The sequence below is a fragment of the Serpula lacrymans genome (assembly GCF_000218685.1).
Source record: "Serpula lacrymans var. lacrymans S7.9 unplaced genomic scaffold SERLAscaffold_19, whole genome shotgun sequence".
NCBI lineage: Eukaryota > Fungi > Basidiomycota > Agaricomycetes > Boletales > Serpulaceae > Serpula > Serpula lacrymans.
In genome coordinates this window covers 92382-104372 of record NW_006763308.1, presented here as the reverse complement: position 1 = coordinate 104372, position 11991 = coordinate 92382, and the positions used below count along the sequence as shown (strand labels likewise).

Below are 11991 nucleotides of genomic sequence, written 5' to 3'. Positions count from 1 at the left end.
ATTCAAACTGAATAAAATAAATGGCAAAGTATAACAGTGGCATAGTAACAAGAAGTTATAATAAGACGATGAAGACCCAAGTAGTTTGCTCTCTACATTGGCGAAGTTTTCTCGAGATCAATACCTGAACGCCTCGTGACGTTCACTAATAGAGGTTTCTGAAGAGTGGTAGAAAAAACGTGCACCATTTCCTGGAGATACGATTTCGCATCAAAACCTTCGGCTAGCTTCATGTCATAAACAAGTACGAGGCGAGCTATGACCAGTCGCATTTCTTGATGCGCAAAAACTTTACCAATGCATCCGTGGGGACCTGGAGTTAGATTGTACATTAGTGTGAAGGGGTATTGTTTTAGTGATAAACTAAGGTAATAGAGACGAGGATGTGCCAACCTGATGAGAAAGGCATCAAAGCATTTTTATCGGTACTGCATTCCAAACCAAGTGCGCCTGAGATCCATCTTTCTGGGAGAAATTCCTGGGGAAGCAGCACTTGCGTTAGCATATAAAATAGGAAAACCCAGAAAACATGTTCACTTGAGGCGCAGGTGAAAAATAGGCCGGACTTGTATGCAAAGAATGAGTTGCGATTGCAACCACTGTGCCTCCTGGTATATAATTTCCCTCAAGGACCAACCCACCCGGGGGCACAATACGAGGGAGAAAGAAAAAGGTACATAATCGGAGGGTTTCGTTGAGTATAGCGTTGAGGAATGTCAGATTAGCCAGCTTAGTATTATCAAGATGGCCGGTACAATCCGAGAACGCGCCATCCAGCTCCGCCCGAAGCATTTCATAGTATTTTGGCTGTACCAGCATAAAATAAAATGCAAGCGATATGATAACGGCAGTATTGTCTGAGCCTAACAGACAACATTATTGTCATTGAGAAAATATGAACTGATGGTTAGAGTTACCTCCCTGGACTGCTACCGCAGAGTCAAGCTCTAGATCAGCTTGGGACAGTTTTTCTCCTGATTGTGCATCGCCCTCTAACTGATAAGGGTGTAACTAAAAGTGTAAAGACACGCATTGAAGGGCTCACCAGGTATGAGCTAAGATCCCTCATGGTGACATCTTTATCGGCCTGTATTCTGGTTCGTATCATATCTGCTCCAATATCAATCAAGCGGAACAAATATTTGCTCTTCGGAAGGTGCAAAACGAGGTCCATAAGCCAACTTGTGTGTCCAATGCTACGACGTTACCATATGAGTGACGCCCACCAATGAAAAATTAGCACACACCTATCCTGCATTACCATGGCCATCTTTCCTCCGTACACGAGCTTTTCTGGATCCCCATTCGTCATCATCTCCTAAGAACCACGAGTGTTAGATAGTGATCAAGATTCTAAGCAGGAATTTCCTACGAACTATATTATTACAGCCTCCAAACACCATTTCACCCTATCCGAGACGTTTTAAACTACGTTCAAAATACAGGTAGATCAGAAATTTCCTCACCATGAAATCATAAGACCAATGGCAGATACATTCAGAGATATCAACTGTGCCGGTTTTGTTATTGAGTTGCCGTTTTTCGATGCAGTTCATTAATTCCCACAGTCTGCGTTCTAGGGGCGGGAAAAAGTGAGACAACCTGGATGTTAGATTAGATGTAATGATTATGTTCAGTGCAAAGTTGCCACACACGCTGCACTAGTGAACCCTGCAGACCATATCCTCCGTCTATCAGCATGAATCTTCGCTGTTTTCTGTTTATAAAAAAGCGACACGGTATCACCGTGTCCTGGAGCTCTGTACATATCGCTCTTTTCCATATTGAGCTGAGCTCCATATATGCAGGTTGCGGACAACGTGTTGATGGACAACATGTTGGGTCCTAACAAGATGGTTCAGAAATTACACACATGTTTGCCTACATTATCTACCCACCTATCCTCACAAAAGGGCCATATATCTTGTGTAGGCTATCAATGGCGACATGACGTTTTCCTCCAAAAGAGATATAAGAAAAAACAAGATTGCTGATCCACCATGTCCGGGGTCCGGGGAAGGCATAAAGAGGATGGAATGGTGACAATCGGTAGGTGATAGTACACAATATGGCAGAGAATGTATAGATGCCAACAAGCATACAAGTGAACATTGCAGGTGCAAGGCTTGCAGCCGACCATTGACGAGCGGCAACATAGAGACTTCCAAAAACAGCAAAATACAATGCGGCAGCAATGTCACCCCGAATCGAACGTCGGTTCAGGAAAATCCATGTTAACTTTGGTAGACTGATTTCAGTATTCATCATGGATGAACAATGTGGCATATGAACTTGCCAAACCTGCTGCGCTCGCGCCAGCACTTAACACAGGATCATGAAAAACCATATCAGTGAAGTTTCAGCTAGTAAAAAAAAGGCAGTATATGTTGAGCATGTAAAGGACTAGAAGGGTAGCTACATACGCGCGCCAAGTGAAAAGGAGAATCTACCATGTAGCGGCTTTGTGTCTACCTCTTATATACTAAAGGTGGGTGAATCTTGGTACAGTTATCTTCCAGCACATGTTCAACATCACGTTAATTATGTGAACATCGATCGATAAGCCGCTTCGTTGGGCGAAAGGTGACTCACAACTTGGTCTAACGCCAGAGCATTTACTCTCCGCATTCAGTACTCTGCTTGGCATTCTCGCTGTTTGCGGTTAGTAATTCAATACACCTGATCCATGGCAAGTAATATATACGTACGACGTTATGCCCATGTACGTCAGACCTTGCGCCATATCATACATTTGAATCATGTTATCTGAAAACGGTTTGATTCTATCGGAGTCTGACCCCCCATCTGGCGATGTATTGAGCAGGCAACAGGCAGTCATGACAGCGGCAGAGAGGAATGCCATGTTAAGTGTCGACATGTCATCTCGTTCATCATTGTATATCCGTTCTCGGGGTTCGTCATACTATAAACTCACCGTACTCATTGACACCATCCCGATCCCGTCGGTGAACTCTAACGTTGATCAAGATCACGCGTGTCCTATCAGCTACATGCTGTTACTTTACTCCAGTCATATGCTCCTGATGGGATGCATTAATGTGCCTATGTAACAAGATTAGTATGAGAAGATAATGTATCATATACGACATACTGGATATATGAGAGGGGCCAGCTAACAAGGAGGATGAGCCCTGGAAGCGCTGGATAGCCCAATTGGTGACAATTCATGATATAACCTCAGACTCACAGTTGCAAAACACTGTAAGAGCCCTGGGCGTACCCTTTGGTATAAGTCCAAGTACCATAAGTAGGCTGGACATTAAATGACAACTGTGCCATCTCTTTAACGCGAGTGCTGAGCGCTGACCATGACCGTTGAGCGCAACATTGACTCAGAACAGCCACTGTCACGGCGGCGAGCAAATCCAAGTAGTAAGCGTAGCACGTGATAAGCATCCTTTTTATTGGGAGAGTCAACCGGTCTTCATTCCTATACAATAAATATCTCAAACGCGTTAGAACACGCAAACAAACCAATGTCTAAACCTCGGCTGACGCGCTCTCAAGCCTCGTCTTCACCCAGAAAGCCATCCTTGACGTCAGCAAAGCAAAAGCGCAAGTTGCATGAAACCAGAGATATTAACGAGGAGCCTGAAACTTCTCAAGAAAGCGATGCCCATGTTTCTTCTGGCGCTCTGGAGTTTGAAGATATTAGTGACGAGGACGACGTGAAATCACTGCACAGCGACGCGCTCGACAATGAATCCGATTCTGATCTGAAGAAAGCGCGTACACTAAAGCGAAAACGCGGATCCCTGCCAAAGCAAAAGGAAACAAGCAAGAGAACTACGCACAAAATATCATCTAAGAAGAAGAAGACTAAAACTAAGACGACCTCGAGTGACGAAGACGAAGGACGGGGAACTAGTAACGAAGAAGAGTCTGGTCTCAAAGATGGACAAGAAATTGTTGGTGTCGTTGTACGGGCTCCTAAATCTGGCTGGGGTGAGTCTCAACTGCACAAGATAGTATATACATGGCATATATGGTCTATTTGCTATTTGGATGTGTTTAGTGCCTGAAGGACAAATCTCGCAGAACACTCTCGATTTCCTAACACAACTCAAAGATCCTGTGTGCAATGATCGCGAGTGGTGAGTGCAGCTCAGATATACGTGCAAGGATCACTATATACAGTCTGGCCCTCTTGTCAGGTTTAAATTACATGGTGAGTTCCTACCCCTTTTTGCACTCGTTTCTTAGCGACTTTAACTCCTCAGAACCCGTCTATCGCCGAGCTGAAAAGGAATGGAAAGCTTTCATTGATGCATTTACAGAAGTGCTCATACAAGTTGACCCACAAATACCTCCTCTACCTCCAAAGGATGTCACTCACCGAATATACCGTGATGTACACACCATCCATAGCAAGTGGCATACTGATTGTGCAAACATCATATACTAGGTTCGGTTTAGTAATGACAAAACACCCTATAAGAAGGGTTTCTCTGCTAGTTTCTCAAGAAGTGGACGGAAAGGTATATTTGCGTGCTGTAGGTGTCCTTCCTGTATGTTTTTGATCAATACTGATCTAACCACAACCAGACCACGTGTCGGTATTCTCTCCGCCATACTGCAGAGTCATACTAATTTCCTCATTTATGCTTGTAGACTGAGTGTGTTTGAACACTGTCACTGTGGCATATGATGTGTTTAATCACTAACCTCCTTTTTTTTGCAGTCAAACCAGGAGATGAGAGCCTCCTTGCAGCGGGTTCATGGTGCCCGGGCAAAAACGAATTATCGACAATTAGGTCCGCAGCTTTATATGTGATGTGAATATGATGATATAGCTTCGATTAGAAATCACATTTTACACTCTTCCGCTCGTCTGCGGGAGATACTCGCCGAACCTGCTTTTGTTGAACTCTTTGGCAAGGCGTCTCCTCTTCCGAATGGAGGACGACAAAGCATTTTTGGAATGGAAGATGAGCTCAAAGTTGCACCGAAAGGCATAGATAAAAATCATAAGTGAATTCCAACGATTCTTCACATGCACGATTTGCCTATGCTAACATGCGTTACTTCAGAGACATCGATCTGCTTAAATGCCGTACATTCGCGGTGTCGTATAAGTGGGCTTTTGCCATCACTTCGCCTTAATGTATTCTGAACTTTGGTTTCCATAAATTCTGTAGGTTCACCGATAAACAAGTATTAGCGCCTGATTTCAAGGAGGAAGTGGGCAGGATTGCAAGTGTAGTACAACCTTTCGTGCATTGGTATGTTGTAACCTTCATTTTTGTGAAGTTGCATTTGTTTCCTAGAGTATACTGATTTGACTGTGCCTCAATCAGTCTGAATGATATGATGACCCTTCCCGTTAGTGATAGTTCGGATGGAGAAGAAGACAGAGACAATAGTGATGATGAAGCACTTTAGGTGGAGGTCTTCTGTTTAGTTCAGCATTTGTGCAGGTTTATCACTGTCAAATTTCTTATGGCTTTACTACTACAGAGTTACTTGCCGACATATTGAATTGTACATTTATCTCCTCGATAACACATATGGCAGGTTGTTTTCTTACCATTTTCCTGAACTCGTAGGATCAGGCTTACATTTCGCAATTGAAAGTTCTTCCGAAAGCTTTTATACCTCTTATGTAGTGGGCCATTCCCAAGGTGGTATCAATTCGTTGCAACGACCGTCATGCTGAATATATAGAAAGCGCTGCAAGGGAAATTTGTCAAAGTCCCTGTGGAAACAGTAACTTTGGCTGCATGTCCTCCTCTCCAACTGCCTCGCCTGTTAGTCGTCAAGTCAAACTTTGGCTTAGTATGTAATGTAGCCCCCGATACTTCAGTTTCAGGATTGACTGCATGGTGATTATCTGGTGCCACTTGCCTCCAAATCTTGCGTTGTGATTTGTTGAGATAGTGAATCAATGGGAGAGAACCGCAGAGAAAGTTGGTTGCAAGTAGCAAGTTGGAATGACATTGTACCAATCTTTTTCTCCTTTTTCGGGATATTTGCTCGTTCGTTGAACCTATCAGAGACATCAGCACAAGGTCCGGGTGTTTGTTATGGTACATACATGACAACTGAAATCGCATTAACATCATGCGTTCCACGTTAGCTGAAATCACTCACGAGTAGTATTGACATAAATGTTGACCGTATTCATATGGAAAGGCAACCTGCACATCAGTGCCAGTCAGCCCATAGTTTGAGTGAATGATGAAGATGTGCGAAGGTGCATACCAATACCAGGACTCCTGAGCTGCAACCCATAGAGTCAACATAGCACCTTGCGTTGACACCAGGAGTAAACCACGATTAAGGATAAGGAATTTGAGAAATTTGACAGTGCTATCCGTCCTATATTGAAATTTCATTCATATTGACTCAACAACAAAATGATAGATGCGGCGTACTTTTTGAAGCCACTCCCCACAGAATCAAGAAAATACCACATTGCAATTGTTGCGATGATATCACAAGCGGTTGGGATCGATATACAGATCTCAGCCATCATCTGTATAGATCAGAATTATGCAATGGAGTGTCAAGTAAAACCACATACATTGAGCGGCTTACTGTTAGTATAGGCGAGACTGTTATGTGTGGCTAACAAGACGGTTAAAGCTAAAAGGCATCAAATGCTTAATCATTTGAAGTCTGTATGTCAAAATCCATGACATACCAAGCCCACAGCCTGATAAAGCCACAAACGTGAGATTTATTCATTTTTACCAGTACAAGGCACTTACCGAGGAACACCTACGCTAAAATGAACACTGTCATGAAATAGCAGCAACTGGTTGAGCTCACTATAAAAGCGGCCACAATCCACGTCTTCCTACTGCTAACTGTTCAGTGTTAGACGTAGAGGATTGAGGCGTGAGGGCAAGCAGTCACGAAGCGCCTAGAAAGGAAGGAGTATAAGTTAAGGTGGTCTGTGCACCAATATATCCCATCAGTAAAATTTTTGGTTCCGTCTTACTTATAAATTGGCCTGGTCGCCACGTAGCACCTCAGACTCATCTACGAGTTCTGAGGTGAGACCCTTATTTTCCCCCCTTTGAATACCTAGCTAATCATTACTATAGCTCTTATCTTATCTAGGTACTTAGTTGAATATATCCTGAGACTCATCTACGAGTTCTGAGCTCTTATCTTATCTAGATCAAACCCGAACAATTTCAGTATATTCCCGTACGGAGAGCAGTTCTCAAGCACTGGCACACGAAGTCGCTCTCAAGTTGGAGGTCGTTCCGGATGTTTACCATGATAACGACCCTTTGAAAAACCTAGACTTGTTGCTATCTAATAAACCTAAGTGAAATTCAGCCGCTGCCCGAAAGGCTATAGAAACGACTGAGGTATTCCTATACTAAACCCCCTACTACTTATAGTCGGAGGTGCTACTCCCTACAGTATAATGACTCCTAGGAGAACAATGGCTGCTTTGGCAGAGACCGGGTTTTCCGGTTTTGTCACTTCCACTCGAGTGCAACCATAGTCCCATAGCTTTAGAGAATTTCCAGTGTTTTTCGTGAGTGAGGGGTGTAGTGAGAATGTCGGCAACCATATCTCCTGTAGGAACATATCTGATTACTGCCTCTCCCTTTGATACTAAGTCATCTCGGATAAAATGATATTTCTGTTGAATATGTTTTGTGCGAGCACAGAACTGCAGATCTCGTGTAAGAATAATAGCTGCCTGATTGTCACAGTGTAATGTTGTAGGTCCATTTTGAGCATGTCCAATTTCTTCAAAAAATGTCCGAAGCCATGCAAGGTGTTGTCCAGCATTGCTCAATCCAATGTACTCTGACTCCGTGGAGGATAAAGCGACCATGCTTTGTCTTTTGCTTGTCCAGGAGATTGCTCCTCGGATGGTGATAAAAACAAAGCCTGATGTTGATTGAGATGTGTCTGGGTCTCCAGACCAATCTGCATCTGAATATCCATAGAAGTACATGTTCATGGAGACATCTGTGCCATCATATTGTAGTTCCATGTCCCTGGTTGCTTTCAGATATCGGAGGACACATTTTGCAGCTTCCCAGTGATGGCTCCTTGGAGCTGAGCTATGCCTGCTTAGTATTCCAACAATGTAGGCAATGTCTGGGCGGGTTCCGAGCATGGCATACATGAGGGAGCCTACAATTGAGAGGTATGACACTTGACGCCCTTCAATATGCATCTCATGTTGCACAATATCTTCCCCTGGAGCATTTGTGAGGAGTTTTGATCCATGGGCCATTGGTGTCCATACTGGTTTGCAGTTCTTCATTCCAGTACGCTCCAGGACTGTGTCAATATATTGGCATTGCAATAGGGATATTGTTTTGTTTGAACAATCACGTTGGATTTTTATTCCAAGGATGTATTTTGCTTGTCCAAGGTCCCGCATTTTGAATATGGATTCAAGTTTGGCTTTTGTGATATCCATGAATTTTCGGGATGAAGCTCCTAGGAGGAGGTCATCTATATAGACAACAACAAAGCATATTTGTTTGTTGTCCCAGAATACATAGAGACATGTTTCTGCATTTAGTCTTGTGAAACCGAGCTCCTGGAGCTTGCGATCAAAAGTTTCGTTCTATGTACGACCAGCTTGTTTTAACCCGTAGATGGATTTCTTCAATCTCCAGCAGTATCCAGGTTGGATAGGAACACCCCCTGGAGGAAGCATGTACAGTTCTTCTTCAAGTTCTTCATTGAGATAAGCTGTGGATACGTCCATTTGATCAAGTTCTAGGTCGTACTTTGCTACCAGGGCTAGAATAATTCGGATTGACTCTAAGTTTGCAACTGGAGCAAAAACCTCCTGGTAATCAATCCCCTCCCTTTGAGTAAAACCTCGTGCAACAATCCGGAGTTTGTATCTCTCAATGTTTCCGTTTTGATCAAACTTGATCCGGAACACAGGTTTTGATGTGATGGGTTTTACTCCCTTCGGAAGTGGAACAGTGTCATATACTGCATTAGTAATGAGACTTAGGAGTTCCTCTTCCAAGGCAGACTTCCATAATTCTCCATCCAGACATGATAAGGCTTCCTTTAGTGTCCTTGGAAGGTCTGTGTTAGATGGACCGATACTTGCTATTCCAGCAAAAAATGTCTCCTCTGTATCAGATGTTTCTTCATGAACCTCAGGAGTGTTAGGTTTCTCCATGAAGTTGTCATGCTGCTCTTTTCGAGACTGTTCCTCATCTAGAGTCCTTTGATAATCTCGGTTTTTGTCTGCAGGACGGGTCTGGCGACTGCTTCTGCGTACTCCTAGGACTTCAGCAGGCATGACTGCTTTTTTAGGAACTTGTGCAGGTACTCCAGGGAGTAGACACATTTGTGTATTTGTTGCCCCACTCACTCCTGAAGGTGTTGGATGACTCCTTGGAGGTGTTGGATGCCTTCCAGAAGCTGATCCGATGGACAGGCTGTCTAGCTGTATTCGGACTTTTTCCTCATCAGCTGGCTGTATATTGTGGGGCTGTCCTCCCACTGACTGTGACTCTACTTTGGGTTTCCATTCTAAAGATGGCCAGTGTTTGGGTCTTGGTTGTAGAGACTGTTGTAGAGGGTGTCTTAGCTGATCAGGTGCTCCCACTGCTCTCAGAACATCTCCACGGAGGTAATGCCCCACTGCTCTCGGAACATCTTCATGCTGATATGGTTTCATGTCTTGTGGAACATCTCCTTGGAGATGTGTGTTACAATAACACAATTTTCGGACCTTTCCTTTGATCTCCATTCTGCTCTTCAACTTTCTACTGCAATTTTCACACTCTGTGCCATGTGGCACTTCCCCTTTTGTTCAAACTCCTCTTTTTTGCGCTGCGCTGCCTTTTTCTTATTTTTAGCTACAAGTCTCTCACACAGTGGAGCTGGTCACACAGGCTGCGCCCTCTGACATCATCAGCCACTGCTTTTATCAACTGTACAGTACATAGGTACAAACACTCTATAGTAGTATATATACCCCAATAGATCAAGGAGACTCCTCAGCGAGTCCTCCTGTTGTATCCTCACAACTAACTCACTGCAGCCTAAAGGGTAACCACTCCCTCATCACCACCTTTATAGTGTTTTAGTGTGGTCCAGAGATAACTCTTGGTTGTTACAATGTGGTTCCATTTGCAATTCATTTGGATTTTGGATCCGAGGGGTCAGGATCATCCTCCTCCAATGTATTTTGGTCTGGATAGTGAGCATTCTCTGGGATGAGTCCCTCCCACTGATCTGTGCTAGGGTCTGTGTTCCAGGGAGCAGTGTTGTCCTTTGTACCTTTCTGGATTCATTCAATATGACATGCCAACTGGAAAACGCAGTTTGTTTTTCAGTGTCTAGGAGTTTGTAGGCTTGCTTTCCATGTGTGTAGCCAATCATTATGGCTTTGCACCCCTTGGAGTAAACTTTCCCTTGCCTTTTGTCTTTCGGAATCAAGGCATATGCTTGGCATCCAAAAGGGCGAAACAAAGTTGGATCAACTCTCCTTTTAAACAGTATTTCATATGGGGTCTTTCCATGGAGTCCTGATGCTGGGCTGCGTGCTGTGATATATGCAGCTGTTTGCATGGCATCTACCCAGAATGACTTTGGGAGCTTGGAATCATGGAGCATAGTGGTTGCTAATGTAGCCAATGTCTGATTCATGCGTTCTGCAATGCCATTTTGTTCCGGAGTATCTGCAGCTGTAGTTTCTTGGATGACACCATCTCCTCGGAGTTGATTTTTGAATGCATTGCCAGTATATTCTCCTCCCCCATTGCTCCGGAGGAATTCTGTGTATAGTGGAGTGAAGTTTTCTTCTCCTAAATGAGTCCGGAAGAATGTTTGGACATCTTCTTTTCATTGCTTGTATCGTTCCAGTGCTTCACTTTTATGTTTTAGGAAATATATCCATGGAAATTTGGAGAAATCATCTACAATGATAATCCAGTACCAAAAACCCTCCCTGGAAGTTGGTTTGATTGGTCCTCCAACATCTGTGTGCACAATTTGTATGGGGCGCTTGGCTCGGTTTCCTCCAGTGGACTTGAAAGGTAATTTCTTCATTTTTCCTAAAGCACAAGGTTCACAAAACTCCGGGGTTCCGGTAAGGGTGTCTATGTCCTGGAGCTGTCTTTTTGTAACCATTCGTTGCAAGCAGTCCATTCCAATGTGTCCCATTCTCCTGTGTAATAAATTTACATCTACTACTGCAAAAGCTGACTCCGGGTTGATTTCAGGTTTTGCTTGGATGTGATAAAGTCCTCGCTTGTGTAACGCAGTGAAAATAAGTTCCTCCTTTTTCCGAACTTCACAAGCATTTGACCTTGCTGGAAAAAGTGTTGATAACCCCGTTTTGGACAATTTGTGGACAGAGACGAGCGCTAACGTGAAGTTTGGCACAAGTAAGACATTTGACAGTGCAATATTGTAGTCCTTTTTGCCAACAGTTGCTTGTAGAATTACTGTTCCAATGCCAATGGCATTTACAGAGGATTCGTCCCCAAAACTGATTGTCCTCGGAGGATGCAGAACATGGTATGTTCCTGGCTCAAACCAGGAGCGGTGAGGGACCATGTGGGATGTTGCTCCAGAGTCAAAATAATTGTTGTTTTGGCCTTATCGGGTTCCGACACAAGGTAAGCTTGAATGCGTTTAGCAAGGGGCTTGGAAATATGTACATGATCCAATGCAATATGACTCAGTTCCTCCTCGGAATCAGATCTGGATGATTGCTCCGCTGTATTTGCCTTTTCCTTCTCTTTTCCTTTATCCTTGTGTCTTTCCTTTCCCTTCTTCCTTTGACCTTTTTCAGCTGACTGAAGTGTTTGACACTCCAAGGTGTTGTGTGATTTGGCTTTGTGGAAGTTCCACCATTTCTCCTCGGATTTGAGTGCTGGTTCAGAACCTCCAGGGGCCTTCCCTGACTGTTGTGCAACTTCTGCAGTGATCCGGATCTCAACCGCATCAAAGGTAAGTTTATTTTCTTCAATCGTGTTGATTACTGATGACTGAAATATTTGCCATTCAGGA

The 11991-nt window shown here is 43.7% G+C and overlaps 4 protein-coding genes across 4 annotated transcripts; 2 read left to right on the top strand and 2 right to left on the bottom strand.

Moving 5' to 3' along the window:
• Positions 1–22: 22 nt before the first annotated feature.
• Positions 23–2170, bottom strand: SERLADRAFT_480423 (uncharacterized protein; the record flags this gene model as incomplete). The annotated part of the gene is made up of 10 exons (XM_007324333.1): positions 23–313; positions 394–478; positions 538–863; positions 918–996; positions 1046–1196; positions 1248–1318; positions 1377–1409; positions 1467–1602; positions 1656–1845; positions 1899–2170. 10 exons carry the CDS (start codon positions 2110–2112, stop codon positions 93–95), a joined length of 1506 nt encoding a protein of 501 aa, XP_007324395.1.
• Positions 2171–2798: 628 nt separating this feature from the next.
• On the top strand, positions 2799–3289 carry SERLADRAFT_403504 (uncharacterized protein; the record flags this gene model as incomplete). Its single annotated transcript, XM_007324332.1, has 2 exons — positions 2799–3063; positions 3113–3289. 2 exons carry the CDS (start codon positions 2838–2840, stop codon positions 3121–3123), a joined length of 237 nt encoding a protein of 78 aa, XP_007324394.1.
• A 208-nt stretch (positions 3290–3497) lies between these two features.
• Positions 3498–5403, top strand: SERLADRAFT_443711 (uncharacterized protein; the record flags this gene model as incomplete). Its single annotated transcript, XM_007324331.1, has 10 exons — positions 3498–3966; positions 4037–4115; positions 4225–4372; positions 4427–4509; positions 4567–4637; positions 4703–4775; positions 4825–4992; positions 5052–5096; positions 5160–5243; positions 5319–5403. 10 exons carry the CDS (start codon positions 3498–3500, stop codon positions 5401–5403), a joined length of 1305 nt encoding a protein of 434 aa, XP_007324393.1.
• A 32-nt stretch (positions 5404–5435) lies between these two features.
• SERLADRAFT_480411 (uncharacterized protein) lies at positions 5436–6863 on the bottom strand (the record flags this gene model as incomplete). Its single annotated transcript, XM_007324330.1, has 7 exons — positions 5436–6007; positions 6056–6062; positions 6112–6158; positions 6223–6339; positions 6396–6496; positions 6545–6676; positions 6732–6863. The coding sequence occupies 5 exons, from the start codon at positions 6494–6496 to the stop codon at positions 5848–5850; spliced, it is 432 nt and encodes a 143-aa protein (XP_007324392.1).
• Between the last annotated feature and the right edge of the window lie 5128 nt (positions 6864–11991).